The 21,953-nt window shown below is 63.0% G+C and overlaps 1 protein-coding gene across 1 annotated transcript; it reads left to right on the forward strand.

Moving 5' to 3' along the window:
• Positions 1-325: 325 nt before the first annotated feature.
• On the forward strand, positions 326-19,446 carry GRK2 (G protein-coupled receptor kinase 2). Its single transcript, XM_081241522.1, has 21 exons — positions 326-643; positions 10,585-10,661; positions 12,562-12,635; positions 12,767-12,868; positions 12,956-13,030; positions 13,156-13,217; positions 13,985-14,036; positions 14,281-14,372; positions 14,672-14,771; positions 14,857-14,935; positions 15,024-15,154; positions 15,364-15,458; positions 15,531-15,638; positions 15,846-15,912; positions 16,227-16,327; positions 16,925-16,991; positions 17,074-17,169; positions 17,408-17,570; positions 17,731-17,867; positions 17,956-18,069; positions 18,154-19,446. The coding sequence occupies exons 1-21, from the start codon at positions 531-533 to the stop codon at positions 18,316-18,318; spliced, it is 2,070 nt and encodes a 689-aa protein (XP_081097648.1). The 5' UTR covers positions 326-530; the 3' UTR covers positions 18,319-19,446.
• Positions 19,447-21,953: the final 2,507 nt, after the last annotated feature.

Consider the following 21,953-nt stretch of genomic DNA (forward strand, 5'->3'; position numbering starts at 1 on the left):
TCTGGGTCTAGGGTCTTCTTCTGGCCAGGGTCCCTGTCGTGTTCCAAGTCTGGGGTCAGAGTCATGGCTGGGGGTCGGGGTCAGAGAGCCGAGGACCTGGTTGGGGGCTGAGGCGGGGTCTGGGTGCCGCGGGGGTCAGGCTCGGTCCAGCCCGCGCGGCCTCCAGGGGGCGCCGCCGCCCGCCCGCCCGCCCGGCCCCTCGCGGGCTCGCTGGCGCTGTGCGCGGCAGGCGGGGTCGGAGGCGGCGGCGGCTCCGGGGCGCGGGCGGCGGCGGTGGCGGCGGCGGCGGCGACGGCGGCGGCGGCGGCGGCGGCCCGACTGCAGTCCCGGCGGGAGCCGAGCGAGCCGGGGCCGGGCCTGAGCCGGCGCCATGGGGCGGCGCCGCCTGTGAGCCGCGGCGAGCGGAGCCGCGGGCGCCCAGCGGGGCCAGGCAGGCGGCGGCGCCCGAGGCCGACGGAGCGGCCGGGCCGGGCCGAGCGCGCCGAGCGGAGCGGAGCCGAGCGGCGGGAGAGGCCGCCGCCGCCGCCAAGATGGCGGACCTGGAGGCGGTGCTGGCCGATGTGAGCTACCTGATGGCCATGGAGAAGAGCAAGGCCACGCCGGCCGCGCGCGCCAGCAAGAAGATCCTGCTGCCCGAGCCCAGGTGAGGCGGGCGCCGGCCCCGGCCCGCCGGCCCCTCTGCCCCGCTCCCCGAGCCCCGACCCCGCAGCCCCAGACCACCCGGGCACTGGCCCCGAGACCCCCTCTACTCCGCCAGCTCTCCGCGTCCCGCAGCCCTGACCGGACCCCTGCGCCCCAGGCCCTGTGCACCTGAACCCGGAGCGCCCCAACGCCGGGGTTTTCCAGTTGCACTGGCTCCCCGACCCGCTCAGTGCCCCTGCCCTACTCTGCCGCCTTTCCCTTCACACACTCCGCCTGGCCCCCTTCTCCGTCAGCCCCTCGCTCTTGCCTTCTCCCCCAGGGCCTCCGTGCTCCCCTTCCTCCTCCTCCGGGTGGCCCCGGGTCCCGTGGAGTCCCCTCCTCTGCCTGCCCATCTACCTGGCCTGACTATATCGCCCATCCTTTCGCCACCCCTACTCTCAGCATCCCCGGCTTGGGGTTCCACCACCCGCCCCGGCCCCCCTCGGGTGGACACTTCTGTGAGGTTTGGGGCAGACAAGTCTTCCCGGACCTTCCCCATTCTTCTGGCGGGTCACTGGCCTGGGGTGGGGATTGAGAGTGCTTTGGGGTCCAGGGTAGCATGGGGATCAGGGTATGGTGTGCGCCACATCCCTCAGTCCCTCTCCCCTCGAATCCCTCCTCTGGTGAGGCCCGCCTGTGGTGCCCCGTGGGTGCTGTTTGCCAGGGGACGTCCCAGCACCCCTGCAGCAGCTGGATCACAGCTGCCACCTCTCTGTGAGGTAACTGATATCATTGCACCTGATATCCAAGTTTCAGCTGTTCAGGATTTGGGCACAGGAGTGGACAGGATACGGACAATAGCTGAGGCTGTCCAGCATTTTACGGCTTCTAGAGTATTTTCCCATTGCCTGAGCCTCACAGCAGCCCATGGGCAGGTAGGTCAGGTGTGGTTTTGTCCCCATGGAACAGGTGGGGAAGCTGAAGGCCCAGAGGTGAGTGGCCTGCCCAGTGTCACCGGCATCCAGGGTGGTGGCTGGCTACCAGATCGGGGCTTCCGGCTTCTGGTTCCACACTGTGTCCACCACTGTGGCCTGAGCCAGGGGGGCCTGGCCATTCTGCATCTACAGGAGCCATGTGCCCACCACGATCTCTCGTGCTGCGTGGTGAGGCCAGCCCCAGAAGCTCCTCCACCCCTGCCTGAGAGTTGCCGTGCTGGTGCCCTGCCAGCCCAGGAGCCTGGGCCCATCCTAGCTCTCCTGGTCTTATCATGTGACTTTGGGCAAGTCCCTTCCCATTTGGGGGCCTCGGTTTTCTCATCTGTGAAATGTGGATGGTGTGAAATAAGGACTGTGACTCTGTGGCATCCTGAGTGTTTGAAGCGGGGCCCAAGGCTGCGGCGGTGGGGAGGGGGTACGGTGTCCACGTCTCTGGTGCCCTCCTCTGTGACCCGTTCTCTGGGTTTCAGATTGACTGAACACCAGGCCTGGGAGAGGAAAATTGGCCTGCGTTTTGAAAAGGCCGTTAGGGCCCTTTTTTTCTAAGACATTTGCAATCAGATTTCTCAAAACGGGAACCAGACTGACTGTCAGCTGCGGGCTGTCCAGGGAGCGGCGACAGTTAGAACAAAAATGAGTTCAGAAATGACAAAGCCACGAGGGAGGAAATGGGGGAGTCACCCTCTGGGTCTCACAGCGGCTCTCCTTGGTGGCCTTGGCCTCGAGACCCTCTGGCAGGTTGGACTTCTGCAAAGTATGAGGCGGGGCCTTTTCTGGAACTCTCTGCGTTTGGGTAATCTCGCCCCAGAATGCATTGCTCCTGATGGGGCCCCGCCTTGGGTTGGCTGTGCAGGTGTAAGAACCGTGAGCAACAAGATGTTCCTCTTTTCCTGTCCCCTTTACATCCGTGATATTGATGGTGGTGATAGGAGTAATGGTGGAAATTATAATTATTTATTTTTGACCTTTGTCATCTCAGTCGAACCAAAAACCAACCTGTGAGGTTGGCAAGGCCATGCCTTGCATGTAGTAGTTGCTCAAGAAACATCAGGACTGTGTATAGTGTCTGAAACCAGGTGAGCTGTGAGTTTTAGGGGAACACAGCAGGAGACCGAGAGCCAGGTGTCATGGGTTCTCAGGTAGGGTCACCGTCTGGCGGCGCCGCATTGGGCAGATTGCCCACACCTGTGAGATGGACTAGAGGCCCTAGCAGTGACTGTTAGTGAGCTAAGGCTGAGGAAGGGCCTAGGAATCCAGGCCTCCCGCCTCGGAGGATATGCCACCCTTTGCGTTATACTTCGCCCACCCCCTGGGTCAGATGTGTCCTGCCCTGAAGACCATTATGTCTGTATCTTACGTCTGCCTGGCACTTCCCAGTTTGCAAAGTGCTTTTTACTCCATTTTATCCTTTTCACGACTGTGGGAAACAGGCATGGCAGGTGGTATTTTCCCACTTAATAGTTGAAGCAACTGAGTCTGGGAGAGGGGAAGAGACGTGGTCACAGAGGCGAGGTGGCACTTGAACTTGGGGTCTCTGGAGTCCCAAGTGCCCTGTCCCTGCTATGCATCATTTCTTCCACACACCCCTCTGTACCTCTGCTCTCAGCCCAGTCCTTATTTTGTGGAATGTGCCAGCTGGCACCCCTGGCCCGGAAGCACAAGGGCAGCCCCCGGCACCATCAAGGCCCAGCCCCTCACCGTCGGCTGGGACAGAGCTGAGCTGCTCTGGCAAAGCTAGTGCACGGAGGAGATGGCTCCACGCCTGGGGTCACGTCTTCCCCTCAGCTGTGAGGTCAGGGCCAGGGACGAAGGCCGCGGTTTGTCTATGACAAGGTGCCATTTGGAGCCGTTCCCACCTTGGGGTGGTCCCTCTTGGCAGCCTCCCTGTGGCTGGTGCCCGGGTTGTGGCTTGGCCGGGAGCTGGGGCTGGCATCACAGCTCTGACTTCTGAGCGCTGCAGAACAGGAGCTGTTGGGCACAGTGCCACTCTGAGTTGGCACGGGGGCCTTCCCTTCTGTCACCCTATAGAACCCGAGGAAACAGACCCATTTCTCGCGCTTCTCATGGAGGGAGGCAGCTGTGCAGCTGGAATCAGGAGACCGGCTTCTAATCCCACCGCAGTCCCAGCTCACATGGGCCCCAGCACGTCCCTTATGCTGGCCCAGCCTGCCTCCGTTTCCACCTCAGTAAAACGAGGGGCTGCCCTTTACCGGTGAGCTCACCGCTCCTTCGGCCCTCGGGGTCTGTGGTCTGGACCTCTCCCTGAAGGAGCCGCTGTCTCGCTTTCCCAGCAGCAGCAGCAGTCCTGCAATTAGCGTCATTTGCTTCATGTGACCACGGAGGCCTCGTGTAATTAATCTCTGGGCTCCTGGCGGAGGAGACCGGCCTGGGCGGTCCCAGGAGATGTTCCTGCCCTCCCTGGTGACAGTGGCAGCCCAGCGGCAGATGTCAGAGCCGGGTGCCTCTTGCAGCCTCCCATTCTCTCGGCTCTTCCTTTCCTGGTCCCTCCCCCACCGTGGATTTCCTCCTTCCTGCCCTTTTCTGGCTTCCCCGTCTCCCAGACCCGCAGCTCTTCCTCCGCTGCTTCTTCGTTCCTGTTAACTCTTTGCTCCCAGGACTTCCTGCCCTTGATGTGTGGAGCGGGAAGAGGTGCAGGGAGTGGTTTTCTCCCTTCCTTCTCCTTCCAGTTCTGCATCACCAGGAGAAACCCTGCTGTTTTCAGCCTTTATCCCTTACCCAGAACTTTCCACTCCAGTAGCAGCGTTCTCCGCCCCCGCCTCCCCCCACAAAACAAGATCCTCTTTTGGGCAGTCATTCCCTCTGGGCCTCTGAAGCCCCCGCGTTCCCCAGGAATGGGTCTCCGGGACATCTTTTCCCATCTGTTCTCCTTTCCAGATCATGGGGTTTCACATTTTTGCCATTAAGTTGCTCGCCCGCCTGCTGTTCCCTCAGTAAAAGGATTTGAAGGGCGCGTGAGCATGACAGGTTGGAATCCGTGTCGGGGAATCTGGGCTCTGTCAACCCAGGAAAAGTGTGTCCTATTAATGCACGATTAATTCCTAGTAGTAAACTCCGGTGACATCAGGTGTAGGCAGGCTCTGCAGCGGTGTTTCCTGCCTGCCCCGAGCACCCAGGGAGGCTCTGCAGCGGGGCCGAGCGCTTGGGGGCCGGTGGGGTCGGGCTGCGTGCACACGGCTGGTGCTTCCAGGATACTACGCTCCCGCCTCAGCACAGACAGCAGAAGCCACGAGCACGTGAGAGTCTTTGAGGAACGCACAGCCTCCAGCACACCTGCCCTTTGTTCCTGTGGCCCCGAGGGGCCAGTGTCCTCTGCTGGACACATAAGACAGAGTCACACTCGAGTTCTCACTAATCTGTTTCAAACAGGAGGTCCTAAAGCTGAGGCGTTTGGCTGCAGCCTTTTCTAAAACAATAACCTGCCCTCTCTGCATCGCTGCTAACGGGGAGGGTAGTGTCTCCGCGGGCCAAAGAGCGGGGTCTCAGAAGTGGGTTTTCAGGTGTGAACGTGTTCGCAGCTGTCTTCTCTGAGCGGGGAGTTCTCTGACTCTGGAGGCCATTCTGGGTTTGGGGTCGGGGATAGCCCCCTTTCTGGGAGCCGCAGGGCAGGGAGCCCTGGAAGTTGTTCTGGGTTTGTTCTGAGGTGGTGGCAGCAGTGAACTGCGGGGCGTAGAAGTCGTGAAGTGTGACAAGGCCGCCGGAGTGCCTGTTCCCGCACATCCTGCAAGCTGTCCCTTTGTGGCCACCGTGCCCTGGGGAACCTGGGTTGCTGCGGACATTCGTGGTGGGCTCGTGTGTGGTGCCCCGTGCTGTCATTTTCTCTTCCCTGGCCCGGGACTTGCTCCAGAGTTGGCCGTTTGGGTTGGTCTTTCCCATTTGATGTGTGGCCCTGTCCTCGAGCTCAGAGGGTGTTGTCAGCCCCAAGGAGAGTCACTGAGAAATATTAATGAGAAGCCCCAGGGGACTTCCTCGTGCAGCTGCCACCGCGGTGCCCGGTTTCCTGGAAATGCCATGGAGGAGCGCCCCAGCCACGGCTGTAGCCTCTGATCTGCTGGCTGAACCGCCGTCGTCTCCCACAGCGTGACGGTTCCCGGCGTGGCTGCACCAGACTCGCCAGGCCCGGAGTCCCCGGGCCAGCTTGCACCGTCCTGAGGTTTCGTGGTTGTGGCATTCCTGTCACACGGGAGCACAGGAACCATGGCCCTTGGCCGGCCAAGGTGCCGGCCAAGGCTGCCCCCAGCCTGATGGGCTCCCGCAGCCACTGGCAGTGGGTGGAGGGCAAGGCAGGCAGGGCAAGAGTCCGGGGCCCCCTGGGACTCTGCACCCAGCTCTCCGGCAGAGGCGAGGGTAGGCCCTTGCCTGGTGGGAGGCCCTTTCTCAGGGTGGGCTGGACATTTTCTTGCCACTAACTTGGTTGGGACTCAGGGTGAGCTACTCAGCTTCTTCTGGCCTCGATTTCCTCACTATCAAGATGAGTGTGTTTGCTTCTGACCCTGCGGTCCCCCCCGGTCCATACAAGCTACAGTTTGTGACCCTGAGTGGGTGTCATCTGTGAGGCCCGTGTGCCACAGAGAGAAGGAATTAGCTTTCCCTTTGAACCATGTGGTGCCGGAAGGTGCCGGAAGTCCTCCCCCTCAGCCCTCACCCCCTCCCTGCCGTCCCATCACCCCAGCCCGCGCTCTGGGCTGGGAGGGCGGAAGTGCTCTCTCCCCTGGTGTCAGGCTGGGCCTGCTCCTCAGAGCAGCTGGAGCCGGAGTGAGCAGCCCTGGCTGTCGGGCAGCGGGGCCGGGCAGCTCCTGCCAGGGGGCCCTTGCTCCTTTGGCAGGGCAGGTATTGGGCTCTGCCCACTGGGGCCCCCAGGCTGTGCGGCACGAGTGCCTGAGGCTGGTCTGTGAGCAGAGCGGAGGGGCAGCCGCTCAGGGTCGGGGGTGCTCATGGGCCCAGCCGCGGGGCGGGCTCGCCAGCCAGAGCCCCACCCTCTGAGGAAACAGCAGGTGTGGGGCTGAGACCCCAGCAAGACTGGGGAGCTTCTGGTCACACTCCAGAAGGAGGCGCTTGCTGGGGGTTCCAGCAGGAGGGCTCCCTTCAGGAGAGGGAGGGAGCTGACGGCCCTCGCAGCAGGGCTGCGTTCTCCCCTTGCTGTGTCCTCTCCGCCTTTTTCAGTGGCCAGCTCAGCGTTGGCAATTCAGCATTTGTTGACATCCTCATTTTACAAGTGGGGAAACTGGACATTTGAAGTTTGTGACTTGGCCTGGCCTCAGGGAGGGAGGTGGGGAGGGCCATTCGGAGCCCAGGCCTGGGTACCGGTCCGACTGCAGCAACAAAGGCCACTGAGGCTGTTCCCCGGAGGGGCTGGGTCCTTCGGGGGCTGGGGCGGGGAGGGTGCAGATACTGGGCTCTCGGACAACCTGGAGTCCATCTGGGGACCACGTGCTCCTGGATATCAGAGTTGTTGACCTGGGCGGGGACAGGAATGCTGCTCTGGGCCCTTCGCCACTCAGACTCGGCCAGTATCAAGGAGAGGGGGTAGGAGATGAAGGTGACCCAGCCCAGGAGGCCGCCATCGCCTTCTGTGCCAGCCTGTATTTGCCGCCCTGGCGGGAGCATCCCCCATAACACACTTGTCTAACCTGCCAGCTCCCTGGGCTCCAGCCCTGTGGGAATGGACAGGAAACCCTAACGTTGCGGCCTTGGGGGCCTCTCCTTCAAGGACTCCGCTGAGTCTGACCTCATGTTTGGTTGGGGGGGGGTGTTTATTTTATTTAGAAAACATTTTTTTCTTTTTAAGGAAGAAAGTGGAAGTGCTGCGGGCTGGGAAGAATGCTGTGGCCATCCACCCTGTGCAGCCTTCCGAGGGAGGCAGGGTCTGGCCGCTGAGCAGCGCGGAGTCCGGGCCTTTCCTCCGTGCCCTGGGCCGAGCCGGTGGCAGAGCCCCCAGGAGGTCAGGAGGCCCGCGCCGGGTGCCATGGCTGGAGAGGAGCCGGCGGCTCCGCTCTCTCGCGGGCAGGCCCTCTGCTCTGGGCTGGGCATTCCCGTCGCGCCGCCTTGGCTGAGCTGGCGCCAGTCTTGCTGGTTCAGGGGCAGGGGGCTTCCCAGGGACCACTGCAGGGGCTACGCCCAGCTGCCCCGTGGGGTCATCTGACAGGCCAGAGTCACCCTGCCTGTCACCTGCATCTACCTGTCTGGACGTTCCCTCTGACCATCCAGCCCCATGGAAGATCGACATTTTGTGATATTTCTTCCCTCTTTATTGCTTTGTCCACCTCCCAGGAGAAGTCTGGCCCTTGCAGGGTCCCCGGGCTCCACACCCCTACCTCCCGGCTGCCTGGTCTCGTGACCCTGCCGAGCCTTCGCTACCTTGGACTGGGCCCACCCCGCTGTGCTCCACCCAGCACACCCCCTGGCCTGTTTCCCTGTCCGAACGGGAGGCCCCAAGCTGTCCCTCGCAGAGCTGGGAGCCCTGAGAGATGGGCGCAAAACGCACCCCACAGACTCCCAGGGCTCCCTGTCTCCAGTCCGCAGGCCCCAGGGCGGGGGCTGTGTCTTGCTCAGTGTCACAGATTTTTTTAGCTTCTGATGTGTGTGAAGTGCATGAGGGACTTGGGGGCTGGTCTCATCTCCTGAGTCCCTGGGAGTCCCACGGAGCCAGGGAGATATGTCCTTGACGGTGGCTGGTGGACGTGAGCAGGCGTGTGGCCCCCAGGAGGGGAGGGTGTGCCAGCGTGGCTGAGGTACACGTCCCAGCCTTGGAGTCCCTGCGGTTGTGGAGGGCGTCCTCACTTTCCGGGAGGGAACTGGCTCTGACGTGGTAGTGCAGGGCCACTGGGCCGCTGGCCCTCAGCTGGAGCTCTTCTCTTGTCGGCTGGAGTCACAGGATGGCGACACAGGAGGGCTGTCCAGGTCATCAGCACCTTTCTTCCTGTTGGAGACAGTTTTCGGAGGAGGTCATGGCATCTCCGAGCGTCTGGGGGGAGGGGTCACAGCTCCAGGACTGCTCACGCCGGCTCTGCACGCTCCCATGTTGTCTTGCGTGGCCCGAATGTGGACAAAGGGCCCGGGAGGGCCAGGGCCTGGGCCTCCACCCAGACCACCTGAGAAGGAGAGTGCTGAGCAGGACAGGGCAGGAGTCGCCCCGCCTGCGAGCCCAGGCCAGGGGTTGGGTGGCGTCTGCTGGCTGCACTGGCCCTGCCTGGAGCCTTCTCTCCTCAGGCCCCCTCTCTGATGGGGCCCGGGGCCTCAAGACCCCCAGCTGGCCTCGTCAGCTCTTCTTCTGTCCTTCCATCCGTCCATCCAACAGACGAGCCTGCTCCTACCCCACCTTGTTTCTTCCCCTCCTTCCTGGCCCAGTGTCGTCAGCTACCTGGGCTTCCTCCTGTGCGCACCCCCAGCAGAGTCTGTCCGCCCACCCGCCACCCTGGACCGAGCTTCCCAAGTGTTGTCTGCTGGGCCTCCTCCCTGCCCCGTGGCTCATCCCTGGCTAGGTCCTCCCTGCCTGCCCCCATGCCCACCCACCTGCCCTGGGCTTTGTCACCTGGTGACATCCTGTTTGCATTTGAGGAACCCAGTGAGGTTCTGCCTTCTCCACACGGCCTCTCCCAATGACCCGGAACATTCTTTCCTGCCTGAGTCTCCTCCAGATGACGGGGCCTCACTCAGGCTTTGTCTCATGCTGTCTAATGTCACAGAACCACCGGTGCAGGACTGGGAGGGCCTGCCTGGGGGGGTAGGGTTGCGTGGCACCTTCCACTGGGTGATGGGCAGCAGGACCCTGTGCTGGGCTCCAGCAGGGGTGCGGGGGTACAGAGAGGTGGGCACAGAGTCCTCTTCATCCGTGGCCTGCGGGCAGCCCCACGTATCCTGAGGCCTGTGAGCATCGCACGGGCTCAGGTGTGACTGGGCAGCTGGAGCCCAGGCTAGTGAGGTCCAAATGGGACCACAGCTGGTTGGCAGGGCAGGACTGCAGGTGGCCCAGGAAAGGAGAGGAAGGGACAAGAGGTGACTGAGGCGTGAAGCGTGGCCAGGTGTGGCTTTCCCAGACAGCGCTCGGCAGTGGGGGGAGATAGCCAGGGGCGGGGAGTGTGGGCTTGGGCTTCCGTGGTCACAACAGTGGCCTCTGCTCTGCTGCCCTCCCAGGCGACCCGGGGCAGGGATTTTTACTTCGGGTGTCAGGGACACGGGAGCTGAGGCTTGGCTTTTCTTTTTCAATGTTGAGATATAATTCACATAACATAAAATTCCTCATGTTAAAGTGTACAATTCACTGGATTTTAGTACATTTACTGTGTTGTGCAACCTTCACCACTACCTGATTCCAGAACGTTTCCATCACCTTATAAAGAAACCCTGTGCCCATTAGAAGTTATTCCCCTTTTCTTCTCCAGCCTGACACTCACTAATCTGCTTTCTGTCTGTAGATTTGCCTGTTCTGGACAGGTGGTATAAATGGAATCATATATAATATGTGGCCTTTTGTGACTGTCCGTTCACGTAGCAGAATCCTCTTAGGTTTATCCGTACCATGACGCACACGTACACCAGCACTTGACTCCATTTCCTGGCCAAGTAGTATCCCATTGTCAGGATGGGCCATATTTTCGTGACCCATCATTTGCTGATGGGTGAGTCCTGGCTTCTGAGGTTTGGCCAAGTTCCTAAAGCCAGACGAGGCAGCGCTGGGACCAGGCTTCTGAGCAGCCACCTGCTGGTCACCCTAGCTGTGGGGGACAGAGCCTTGGTAGGCAGGCACACGACTGCTCAGGTCCCTCTGGTGTGGCCACGGTCAGGTCTAACAGGGGTGGCTGCCTTCTTGGAGGGAGCAATGACACCCACCAGCAGTGCCCTCCACTCTGGATTCTGGGAGAGGAAGCAGCGACCTTCCAGGGAAGCAGGGCCAGCAGGCCTGACAGGAGCCTTGGGGGCTCCAGGTCACCCCGGCCCCTGTGTCTTTCAGCATCCGCAGCGTCATGCAGAAGTACCTGGAGGACCGGGGCGAGGTGACCTTCGAGAAGATCTTCTCCCAGAAGCTGGGTGAGTACGGTGGGGACTCTGCCGGCCCTGGGGCTTCTGCCACTTGTCCAGCTGCCCAGGCCGGTGTGTGTGGGGGGTGTGGGCAGGAGGACTCTGGGGCCGCCTTCCTGCCCCCATCTCAGCCGCCTGGGCTGTGCTCCCCTCTCCCAGGAGGTTTGGCCTCCCAACCACCGGGGCAGGGGGCAGGGCAGCCGGCGAGCCCCCCCCCCACCGTGGCAGCAGGGCGGTGACGGAGTGCTCTCCCAGCCCCTGGCCGTCAGCCCCGGAGCCCCCTGAAGGGGCGGGGCCAGCAGTCTCCCAGGGCCGCCAGGGAAGTTCCTCCTTTGGGGTTTGTTTTTGAGAGTTGCAGCTTCCCCTTGGTGCAGGCACAGCTGCTCCGGGCCGTTGGTAGAACTGACAGGAAGGGGCGGGGCCCTTCCTGTGGCGCCCGCTGGGCTGTGGTCGGCCGCCCCCCCCCCCCGCCCCCGCGGGCCCTCTTTGTGAGCAGCCTGCTTTGGCCGGCCCCTCCGTTCCTCGTCCTCAGCGCCCGTGTCTTAGAGGCTTCGTGGGTCCACCCCGCGGACCTGGCACACAGGGAAGGGTGAGGCGGGGCTCAGGGAAGCAGGCTCCGGCCACACACAGCTCCGGAGAACAGGATCTCCGCTCTGAAATGGGAGTGGCCCGGCCTGGCAGGATCGGGCGTTGGAGGTCAGGCTTAGCGAGTCAGTGTGTCGGGAAGCACGCAGTGTGGGTCCCCTGCCTGTGCTGTGTGACCCGGCACATTGCTTCACCTCTCTGAGTCTCACCTGGGAGCTAGGACTCAGGAGCCCCGCTGCCTAAGACTGTTGGAGGGCCAGGTGAGGCAGTGGCAGTGAAAGCCCCTGGCCCACTGGGAAGCCCTGGTCACAGGTTACTAAAGGCACACTATCGAAAAGCCAGTCTGCCCTTACCAGCAGTGCTGGCTGCGAGCTCTGGCAGAGGTGCCCAGGCGGTGGGGACGGTGCCCCCAAGAGGTGTGGAAAGCCACCCGGCTTGAGCCTGGTCACCCATGTTGGGCTGGAGGGAGTACAGGCCACCCTTCCTTCTGCTTTGCCCTCCAGGCCTGCTCTGGGGCCAGGCTTCCGGCCCCCATCCCTGGGGAGGATGAGGCCTAGCCCACGCAAGGTCTCCCGTGAGCTCTTCCTGCAGCCCGTCTCACCTCTTCCCTTCCCCAGAGGCCCATGCCCTTTGAGGCCCCCTGCACCAAGGCCACACTCTCTGGCCTGTCCTTCCCAGGACCTGCCACTGGACAGAGGGGCCCTGAGTTCTACTTATGCTGCCACACACCGCCTGCCTGACGGGTCTCCCTGAGCCTCGGTTTCCCCAGCTGGACCTGCCCTCCCTGTCTGCCTGTTTCTCATGGCTGCTGTGAAAATCAGCCAGATGACAGAGGGGGGTGTAAGGCCCAGGGAGAGGGACACCCCCCCGCCCCCCGCCCGGAGGCTGCCTTCCTGCCCCCACGCAGCAGCCCTGGCCTGGGCCGGGTGGATCTCACTGCCCCTGCACAGCCTGACCGGTGGGTGTGTCGCCCTCCTTGAGGAGCTGCGGGTCCCAGACTGCAGTGAGAGGGTGGGGGACCCGGGCGCCAGAGTCTCCTCCCCACCTCTGCCTCACCAGGGCACCTGTCACTTTCCAGCCATCATCTGAGGAAGCAGATTCTTAGAGGGGTAGAGATGCAGGCGTCCCAACCCCGAATCCAAGAATCTTTGGTTGGCGACAGCCTCCAAGGCCACCTTGCCCAGCCTCTGCCTGGGGCAGAGATCACCTCTGCCACCTCCTTGGCCAGTTCTGCCCAGGAAGCCCCAAGCCCACCCCACCCTCCGTGATGGGCAGGCCTCTGCGGGGTGTGTGGCTCCGCGTGATGCACAATGCTTGCTTTCAGGGTACCTGCTCTTCCGAGACTTCTGCCTGAAGCACCTGGAGGAGGCCAAGCCCTTGGTGGAGTTCTACGAGGGGGTGAGGCTGGGCTAGCGTGGCCCTGCTGTGCGTGGAGAAAGGGGCAGGGCTTGGGCTGCTTTCGCTGAATCTATAAGACACTCCCGCGCCCCGCTGGGCCAAAGCTCACCTATGGGGATCTTGTCCTCTAGATCAAGAAATACGAGAAGCTGGAGACAGAGGAGGAGCGCCTGGCCTGCAGCCGGGAGATCTTTGACACCTACATCATGAAGGAGCTGCTGGCCTGCTCACACGTGCGTGCCCGGGCCCGCGTGCTGGCAGGGGCGTGGGGACGGGAGGGACGAACCCGTGGAGAATGAACCCACCTCTCTCTTCCCCAGCCCTTCTCGAAAAGTGCCATCGAGCACGTCCAGGGCCATCTGGTGAAGAAGCAGGTGCCTCCGGATCTCTTCCAGGTGTGTGCTGGGCTTTTCCCCGCTGCCGCCCAGCCCAGCCGGGGTCCCCCTTGGGCAGCACGGGTCCCGGAGCCTAGTCGGCTCCCGCTCTGGCTCAGCCACCGACCTCCCGCTTCCTCCTTTAGCCATACATCGAAGAGATTTGTCAGAACCTCCGAGGAGATGTGTTCCAGAAATTCATTGAGAGGTGAGAGTGGGGCGTGAGCGGCAGCAGACGGTGCGGAAGGGCCGCTCTGAGAAGCGGTGTGGATGGCACGGTGGAGAGAAGCCAGCCTGCTTTAGTCCCCAGCGCGGGGGCTCCTGAGAGGTCGTCACCTCCCTGACACTCCCCGACACTCCCGCCCCACCCTTCTCAGCACCAGGCACCTCCAAGCCTGTCCAGGGAGGGTCGAAAGGGAGTGAGGGACCACCCATGCATCTTCCCTCCCATGGACTGTCTAGCCCCTTGCTGGGCCCGTTGGGGTTGACAAGCATCAGGCTGGTGGTAGGGCTGGGCACGAGAGGACACACTGCCCACCCCGCTGCCCACTGTGGCCTTCACAGTGCGTGGGAGTTGTGGGGAGATGTCAGCTCCATGCAGGGAACAGCTTTCTTAATGTCCCAGCTGCCTAGTCGTGGAGTGGGGGCTTCACAGGGAATGAGTGGTGTGTCACTGGAAGTATGCAAGCAGGGATGGGGTGAGCATTGTTGTAGATGTGGTAGCAGGAAGTCGGGGTCAGACTGGAAGACCTCACCTCTAAGCTTATCTCATCCCAGCAGGAACCCACAGGCAGGCAGCAGTGCCAGTGTTGCGGGGGCTGGGGGCAGCTCGGGCTGGCAGTCTTCCTGGGCAACCCCAGAAGAGGGCACTGAGGCTCGGGAGCCCAGGGGATGGTAGTGGGTGAGGCCGGCTCACCCCAGCATCATTTCACTGACTTTCTAAGGCTCAACTGAGCCTGGTTTCTTCTCTCGCAGCGATAAATTCACACGATTTTGCCAGTGGAAGAATGTGGAGCTCAACATCCATGTGAGTGGGCTGGGTGGGCGTGGAGAGCCCTCCCTGCTGCCCCTCCCCAGGGACCCGGGCCCCAGGGCTGGGCCAGGGCCAGGGAGGCCAGGGGAGTCGACCCTTCAATGCCAGGGGCTGGCTGTGGGGTTGGTGCAGGAGCCCAGCGGGGACAGCTCGAGGCAGGGAGGCACATGGCGACGGTGGCCCCAGGGCGGGGCCCAGGCAGCCTGCAGTGACCCCGTTGCTGCTGCCGTCCCCGCAGCTGACCATGAACGACTTCAGCGTGCACCGCATCATCGGGCGAGGGGGCTTCGGCGAGGTCTACGGGTGCCGGAAGGCCGACACAGGCAAGATGTGAGCACTTGGCGGCGTGCCCGAGGGAGAGGGGTGCCCTGAAGGCAGGTGGCAGGGCCCTGAATGGGCAGGTGTCCGCAGAGGGCCACACACAGTTCTTGCTCTGGTACCCACCGTGGCCCCTGGAGCCCCGGCCCGCCAGCACTTCTGCCCTCCCTCTGTCTCTGTGTGTCATACGCTTGTCGTGGTGTCTGGTCTTCCCCACAAGGGCCCTGAGGACTGCCCACCCCACCTCGCCCCTGGGGCCCTGCACTGCAGGCACCAGCAGACCGCCTGACCAACCAGCCCCTCCCCCGCAGGTATGCCATGAAGTGTCTGGACAAGAAGCGCATCAAGATGAAGCAAGGGGAGACACTGGCCCTGAACGAGCGCATCATGCTCTCCCTTGTCAGCACCGGGGTGAGTGGGCAGCTGGCCACCAGCTCAGCCTTTGGCTCCGAACCTGGCACAGCTTCTGCTGACCTCCTCTTCCACCCCGTCCTAGGACTGCCCGTTCATCGTCTGCATGTCGTACGCGTTCCACACGCCAGACAAGCTCAGCTTCATCCTGGATCTCATGAACGGTGAGTGCCCGGCCTGGCCCCAGGTGGACCTCGGGGCTGGGGGCCGGGGTGGGAGCTGAGCACCCCTCTGCTCGGCTGCTTCCCTCAGGCGGGGACCTGCACTACCACCTGTCCCAGCACGGGGTCTTCTCCGAGGCCGACATGCGCTTCTACGCGGCCGAGATCATCCTGGGCCTGGAGCACATGCACAACCGCTTTGTCGTCTACCGGGACCTGAAGGTGAGGCGCCCCGCCCTCCTCCCAGCACGGGCTGCCCCCGTTCTCAAGACAGGCCTGGCCCGGCTCCTCGCCTGTGCGCCCCCGACCCAGGGCCCTGTCCCTGGACACCCATACCCTCTAGAGCAAAGACAGCACCCCAGCTGGCATCTTGCCTGGCCGGGCCCTGTCCTGAGCTGCTCGGGGGACGGCTCACTGGGCTTCCTCCACAGCCGGCCAACATCCTGCTGGACGAGCATGGCCACGTGCGCATCTCAGACCTGGGCCTGGCCTGCGACTTTTCCAAGAAGAAGCCCCACGCCAGCGTGTGAGTGCCCCAGCCCCTTCTCCCTTCCCGCACCCTCCACCGGACCCACTCATGGCCTCCTCGCTCCCACAGGGGCACCCACGGGTACATGGCCCCCGAGGTTCTGCAGAAGGGCGTGGCCTACGATAGCAGCGCCGACTGGTTCTCCCTGGGCTGCATGCTCTTCAAGCTGCTGCGAGGGTGAGCGGGGCCATCCCAGGGCGGGTGGGACAGGACAGAGACAGGCTCTTCCCCAGGCCAGGAAGGAGGCGGGGGGTTAGGGGGCCCCCTGCTGCCCGGGTGTTAGGGGTGGCACCATCCCTGGCTTTGGCAAGGATCGTTCACGCCGCCTGCCTCAGTTTCCCCATTCCCGTCCTCTGACCTTGGACTTCGGCCTTTCTTGCCCAGGCATAGCCCTTTCCGGCAGCACAAGACCAAAGACAAGCATGAGATCGACAGAATGACATTGACCATGGTGCGTGGAGGGTCCCACCCCGGGGAGGCTGGGCGGAGTCCACGGGGGGCCACAGTGAGGCTGGGGTCTCCTGCGCGCATCAGGGTCTCACCCACCAGCAGCCATCTCCAGCCGCTTAACCCCACTCTGGCCTCCTTCCCTGTAGGCTCTCCTCTCTCTGTCGTCAGAGCAGAGATGCCTGCTAGGGGCCAGTTAGGAAGCTCTCCCTCTGCTGGGGGCCTGGCCCCTCCCGCCCCTGCCCCAAGCAGCCTCAGGAGCCGCAGAGCTGGCAGGGGGCCCGGGCCTCTGCCAACGTCCCCCCCTCCTCCCTGCAGGCTGTGGAGCTGCCTGACTCCTTCTCCCCCGAGCTCCGCTCCTTGCTGGAGGGGCTGCTACAGAGGGACGTCAACAGGAGGCTAGGCTGCCTGGGCCGAGGGTGAGTGCCTAAGACCAGGGCCATCATCCCAGGCCTTCCCTGCCTGCTGGGCCCTGGGTGGTGTCCACGCTGCTGTGTCCAGGCCTCTGCAGTGGGCTGCTGGGCCAGTCTGCCCGAGCCTCTGCCTGTGCCCCTAAGAAGACAAGGCCTGTGTCCTGTCACTGGAGCCTCCTCCATGGTTCCAGCCTCCTTTGAAGAGTTCACAAGCTGGGGCGTGGCCAGCCCTGTCCAGTGTTCTCAGGGGGCGGGCTGCCTGCGGTGCAGCTGCTGGAGGTGGGTGTGGACCAGCTTCCCGAGGGGCCTTGTAGCACAGATGATGAGGACAGCAGCTTTTTATGTTTATTAAACATTTACTAAGCGCTGGGCATGACGTTGCAAGATTCACAATATTAAAACTCACGCCAGCCCTACGATGTGGGAACTGCTGTTCTCCCCATTTTAGAGATGGGGAAACCGGCTGAGGTTTAAAGAACTGGCCCAAGGTCGCAGAGCCAGAGTGGCTGAACCAGGAGTTAACCTGGGCCACCTGCCCTACAGCACAGGCTTCGCCCCCCGGCCTGGGTGGTGCCGAGCCCCGATGACCCGCTCTCCCTACAGGGCCCAGGAAGTGAAGGAGAGCCCCTTCTTCCGTTCCCTGGACTGGCAGATGGTCTTCCTGCAGAAGGTAACAGCCTGGAGGCCGCGGCCGGGTGGGGCCCTCTGTAGCCCCTGCCCAGTGCTGATGCCCAGCCCCTGTTCTGCTGCAGTACCCTCCCCCGCTAATGCCCCCACGAGGGGAGGTGAATGCGGCAGATGCCTTCGACATTGGCTCCTTCGATGAGGAGGACACAAAAGGAATCAAGGTACTGGGCCTTGCCTGGCCTCTCAGCCCTGAGCTCTAAGCCCAGCCTGGCTGGCATCCTCCTCCCTCCTCTGCCCCGTGAGACCCCCATGCCAGCCCCGTCTGCCTGTCGGGCCTCAGGCTTCTCCTCCCCAAACATCCCTGGGGGCGGCGGTTGGACCAGACCACCCTGCCCCGGGGCCCTGTGGCCAGGCAGGCCTGTGGCTGATGGATGTCTCTTCCCTGTCCCTGCGGTGAAGTTACTGGACAGCGACCAGGAGCTCTACCGCAACTTCCCCCTCACCATCTCGGAGCGGTGGCAGCAGGAGGTGGCAGAGACTGTCTTCGACACCATCAACGCTGAGACGGACCGGCTGGAGGCCCGCAAGAAAACCAAAAACAAGCAGCTGGGCCACGAGGAAGGTGAGGGGCGGCGGCTGCCTGGGCGCCCAGTGCCCGCTTTAAAGATCGGAAACAGGCTCAGGTTTCAGCCAAGGTCACAGCCGGAGAGCAGCCGACCCAGGATTCAAACCCGGGCGGAGCGGGCCCGGCTGAGTCGCCCTCTCTTACTCTCTTGCATCAGACTACGCCCTGGGCAAGGACTGCATCATGCACGGCTACATGTCCAAGATGGGCAACCCCTTCCTGACCCAGTGGCAGCGGCGGTACTTCTACCTGTTCCCCAACCGGCTCGAGTGGCGGGGCGAGGGCGAGGCCCCGGTAAGGAGCGGGCCGGGGCCGGGAGCCCCTGGGGTTGGTGGCTGGCGGGGCCTGTCCCACGCCTCACCGCCCGCTCCCCGCCCTGCAGCAGAGCCTGCTGACCATGGAGGAGATCCAGTCGGTGGAGGAGACACAGATCAAGGAGCGAAAGTGCCTCCTTCTCAAGATCCGCGGCGGCAAGCAGTTCGTCCTGCAGTGCGACGTGAGTGGGGGCCCGGGGCGGTGGGCGGGGGCGGGGACAGAGCGGCCTTCGGGCCCCCCCTGACGGACCTCGGGGTGTGTGCAGAGCGACCCCGAGCTGGTGCAGTGGAAGAAGGAGCTGCGTGACGCCTACCGCGAGGCCCAGCAGCTGGTGCAGCGGGTGCCCAAGATGAAGAACAAGCCGCGCTCGCCCGTCGTGGAGCTGAGCAAGGTGCCGCTGGTGCAGCGCGGCAGCGCCAACGGCCTCTGACCTGCTGCCGCCACCAGCCCGGCCGCCCTCCTGCCCGCCCGCCTTTTATAAACCTCTAATTTATTTTGTTGAATTTTTATTATTTGTTTTCCCGCCAAGCGGAAAAGGTTTTATTTTGTAATTATTGTGATTTCCTGTGGCCCCAGCCTGGCCCAGCCCCCAGGGAGGGCCCCGCTTGCCTTGGCTCCGCTGCCGCCCACCCAGCCACTGTCCAGCCACCCTCGGCCCCGCCCCCAGGAGCCACCACCCCCCCCCCGTGTCTTCCCGTGCAGGGAGAGCAGCCGCCCCAGCGGCCCTCCTGCCCCTTCCCCCGGGGTGGTGCCACGTGGAGTTGGGCCACCTCCAGCTCTGTGCCCACAGCCCAGCTGGGTGGCCCGGCGTTCCCCAGCCCAGGGGAGGCCGCAGGGCAGGGATGCTACTTGAATTTTCCCACCGCGGCCCCTCCTGTAACAGGGACACAGCCCTGCACTGACCTGCCCTCCAGCTAGTCGGTAGACAAGGGGGCCCATTGTCTCCCTGACCCCAGGGCCTCCCGCGTGACTTAGGCTCCTGCACCCTTTCTTGGGAAGAGTCCCCCGTTCCCACCTTCCCTGGACACCATGGGGCTTGGCCAGGAGGGTGGCGTTGGCAGCGGCTGCTGCTGCCTTCACCGAAGCCCCCTCTTCTTCCCACCCCAAGCGCCCAGGCTCAGGGACCACAGAAAAGGCACCTGTGGATTGTGCCACACTGGCCTCGCCTGGCCCCGAGCCCCCCTTCCCTGGGCTGGGCAGGGCCTCTTCTGCCCAGGACCACAGGGGGCCGGCCTGGGCTGGCCGGGCAGCACAGTGAGAGGGGGCCGGGTGGGGCAGCCCTCCCCATGCCAGGCCGCTCCGTGCGCGCCCCCGGCTGTCCAGCCCCAGAGCCCCGTGCCCCGTCAGTGCCACTGCCCACAGGGCGCCACCTCGCCCGCAGCATGCCCCCTCATGCCAGTCGCTGCCTGTGTGGTGTCGCGCCCTCTTCCCCGGGGCTGGGTCAGCGGGCCCTCCACTCCCATCTACTCACCCCCCGGGGCGTTTCTTTGCCGATTTTTGAATGTGATTTTAAAGAGTGAAAAATGATATACGCGTTTTTATAAAAAATGGTGCCTGACTCCTTGGCTGTGTCAGACTCTTTTGTGCCCGATGGTCATTTTCATTCTCCACGGGGCTGGGGCCTGAGGAGGGAGGGTCTTGGTGGTGCCAGATCCCCTCCACCTCCACAGCAGGCATCCACAGCCAGCCCAGGCCCAAGCACCCCCGGGGTGGGGAGGGGCTCCCACTCCGCCCCTCCCACCCTGCGGGAGCAGAGGGGGTCTTCCGCCCACTGCCAGGGAAGCAGGAGGAGGTGCCTGCCCTTTGGTGCTTGATGTCATGTTTGGACTGACCGAGCCCACCTGGCCCTCCAGGACCCATGCTGAGAACACCCCTGTGGACAGATGAGCACCTCTGCCCTTGGGGCCACACCGCAGCCTCTGGCCTTAGCCTTCTCTGGCTTTGGTTTCACCTCTGGCCTTGCTGTGTAGCCTCCAGTAGAGGTCCCTGAAGCCTGAGCCTGAGGAATACCCCAGCACCAGGCCTCATGTACCCAGATGCTCTGTTCAACTTTCTTTTCCCCAAGTCCCTGCCGTCCGGGCCCCCATGGGTGATGTCGCTGCTGCCCGCTCCATGCAGGACTCTGCTGGCAAGGACTCGGCTCCACGGAGTCTCTGAGGAAATGGCTTTTGAGCTGGGCCTCCAGCATTGGGGTGGAGGAGGTGGGGATGCATTTCCGAGGCAGGGAAGGGCCCGGCAGTCAGGAGTGGCTCAGGTTGGCAGGAGCAGTATGGGAAGGAGCCAGGCCTGGGAGGCCCTGAATGCCAGGCTGAACCCACCCCAGAGCCCAGGGGCACTTAGTGACTGCACGGTGAAGATGGCAATGGAGATGCAGTCTGAAACTGGATAGGCTCTGGGGAGTCCTTGAAGGCTCTGGACAGGGGCTGGGTGATGAGAGCTGGCTGTAGGACAAGTTGCTTGTTACCACGTGCAGGACATGTGGAAGGAGGTGAAGGACAGGAGGCAGGGAGACGGGTGAAGGGCCACTGATTCTGTCCAGGGAAGAGATGTCATAATGATGGTGGTGGTAAAGGAAGAGATGCAAAGGGGTCAGATGGAAAGAACTGTCTTCTCACTGTCTTCTCAACCCTTTCCCGTGGCCCAGTGGGAATGGACGGGACCTGGGGACGAGACAGAGGTGGGAGTCCAAAATGGCACAGCAGGAGGCCCGTGCTATCACTCAGAGTCACGACAGCCAGGGAGCAGAGCTGGCCGGAAGGGGAGAGGGTGAATGTGGCTGCATCTGGTTTGGAATTTGCTGATGGATTGCATGGGACATTGGGCACAGAGGTGTCCCAGAGGGAGCTGAAATGTGGTCCTGGAGGTGGCATCAGGGTGACAGTGGGAACAGACAGGCTTTCAGCTGGGAGAAGCCCAACTGGGAGTCGGGGAGGGACAACTGGGCCCCCGGGAAAGGGTTGAGAAGACGGTGGAATTAGGAGTCAAGGGCCGGTGCGGGGGAAGTTGTGTCACAGGCCGCAGAAATCAGGAAAGGCTGGGCCTGAGACAGTCCCATTAGATTTGGGGTGAAGAGGGCTTGGAGACAGGGTAGCCCCCTTTTTTTTTTTTTTTTTTTTGCGGTACGCGGGCCTCTCACTGTTGTGGCCTCTCCCGTTGCGGAGCACAGGCTCCGGACGCGCAGGCTCAGCGGCCATGGCTCACGGGCCCAGCCGCTCCGCGGCACATGGGATCCTCCCGGACCGGGGCACGAACCCATGTCCCCTGCATCGGCAGGTGGACTCTCAACCACTGCGCCACCGGGGAAGCCTGTGGGTAGCCCCTTTTAAGGAAGGTGGAGGCTAGAGAAGGCTGCAATAGTGGCAGCCGGCAGGGACTGATTTTAGAGTTCTGGACATTCAGAGGCCTTTAAGTTGTCCTAGACCCAAGGACATTACAATGACCTGATGACACCACAGCGTAGGGTAGCAAAGTGACCCCAGAGAGCACAGGAGCCACCCGGCCACAGTGAGAGGGCAGGGTGAAAATGGCAACTAGGGCCTCCCAGCCCAGAGACGCAGCTCAAACATCTACATCAAACTATCTGGTCATTTTTTTAAATAGGGAGACTGAAACCAGAAGGTCAGCCTTGGCCAAGCCTGGTCGCTGCCTCACCAAGTCCAGGACCAAAACCCAGGCTACGGCCAGGGTGAGGACACCAGAGCTCAGCCAACGGAGGCCTGCACCCTGGTTCCGGTGTGGGTGGAGGGGCTGGCCCTGATTTCGAAACTCTCCTTCCTCTCCTGACACTGGCAGCAAAGTGCAGCCTCTGCAAAAGGGATGCACGGGGTGGATGAAAGCAGCCACTCACGGTGAACAGCCCTCCAGAAGATCTAGAGCTAGCCAGGCCTGCTCCCCCCACCCCCCCGTACCCCCATTCCTGACTCCAGTTCACCCCCCGCCCCAGGGCAAGGTCCAGCCCGTGGTGTGCCACCAGCATACACTGGCCCAGGTCCCTGAGAAAGCTGGTCAGCATTTAGGGGCATCTCAGAGGTGATGGGGAGGCAAGCCAGCACCTCGCATCCCACC

The sequence above is a fragment of the Mesoplodon bidens genome, assembly GCF_964165515.1.
Source record: "Mesoplodon bidens genome assembly, chromosome: 7".
NCBI lineage: Eukaryota > Metazoa > Chordata > Mammalia > Artiodactyla > Ziphiidae > Mesoplodon > Mesoplodon bidens.

Bases quoted from the DNA above. Each gene is read 5' to 3' on its own strand.
- GRK2 (XM_081241522.1), top strand. From the start codon at position 531: ATGGCGGACCTGGAGGCGGTGCTGGCCGATGTGAGCTACCTGATGGCC. The intron at 16,328-16,924 runs GTGAGTGCCTAA...CTCTCCCTACAG, and splicing joins CTAGGCTGCCTGGGCCGAGG to GGCCCAGGAAGTGAAGGAGA. The intron at 17,170-17,407 runs GTACTGGGCCTT...CCTGCGGTGAAG, and splicing joins AGGACACAAAAGGAATCAAG to TTACTGGACAGCGACCAGGA.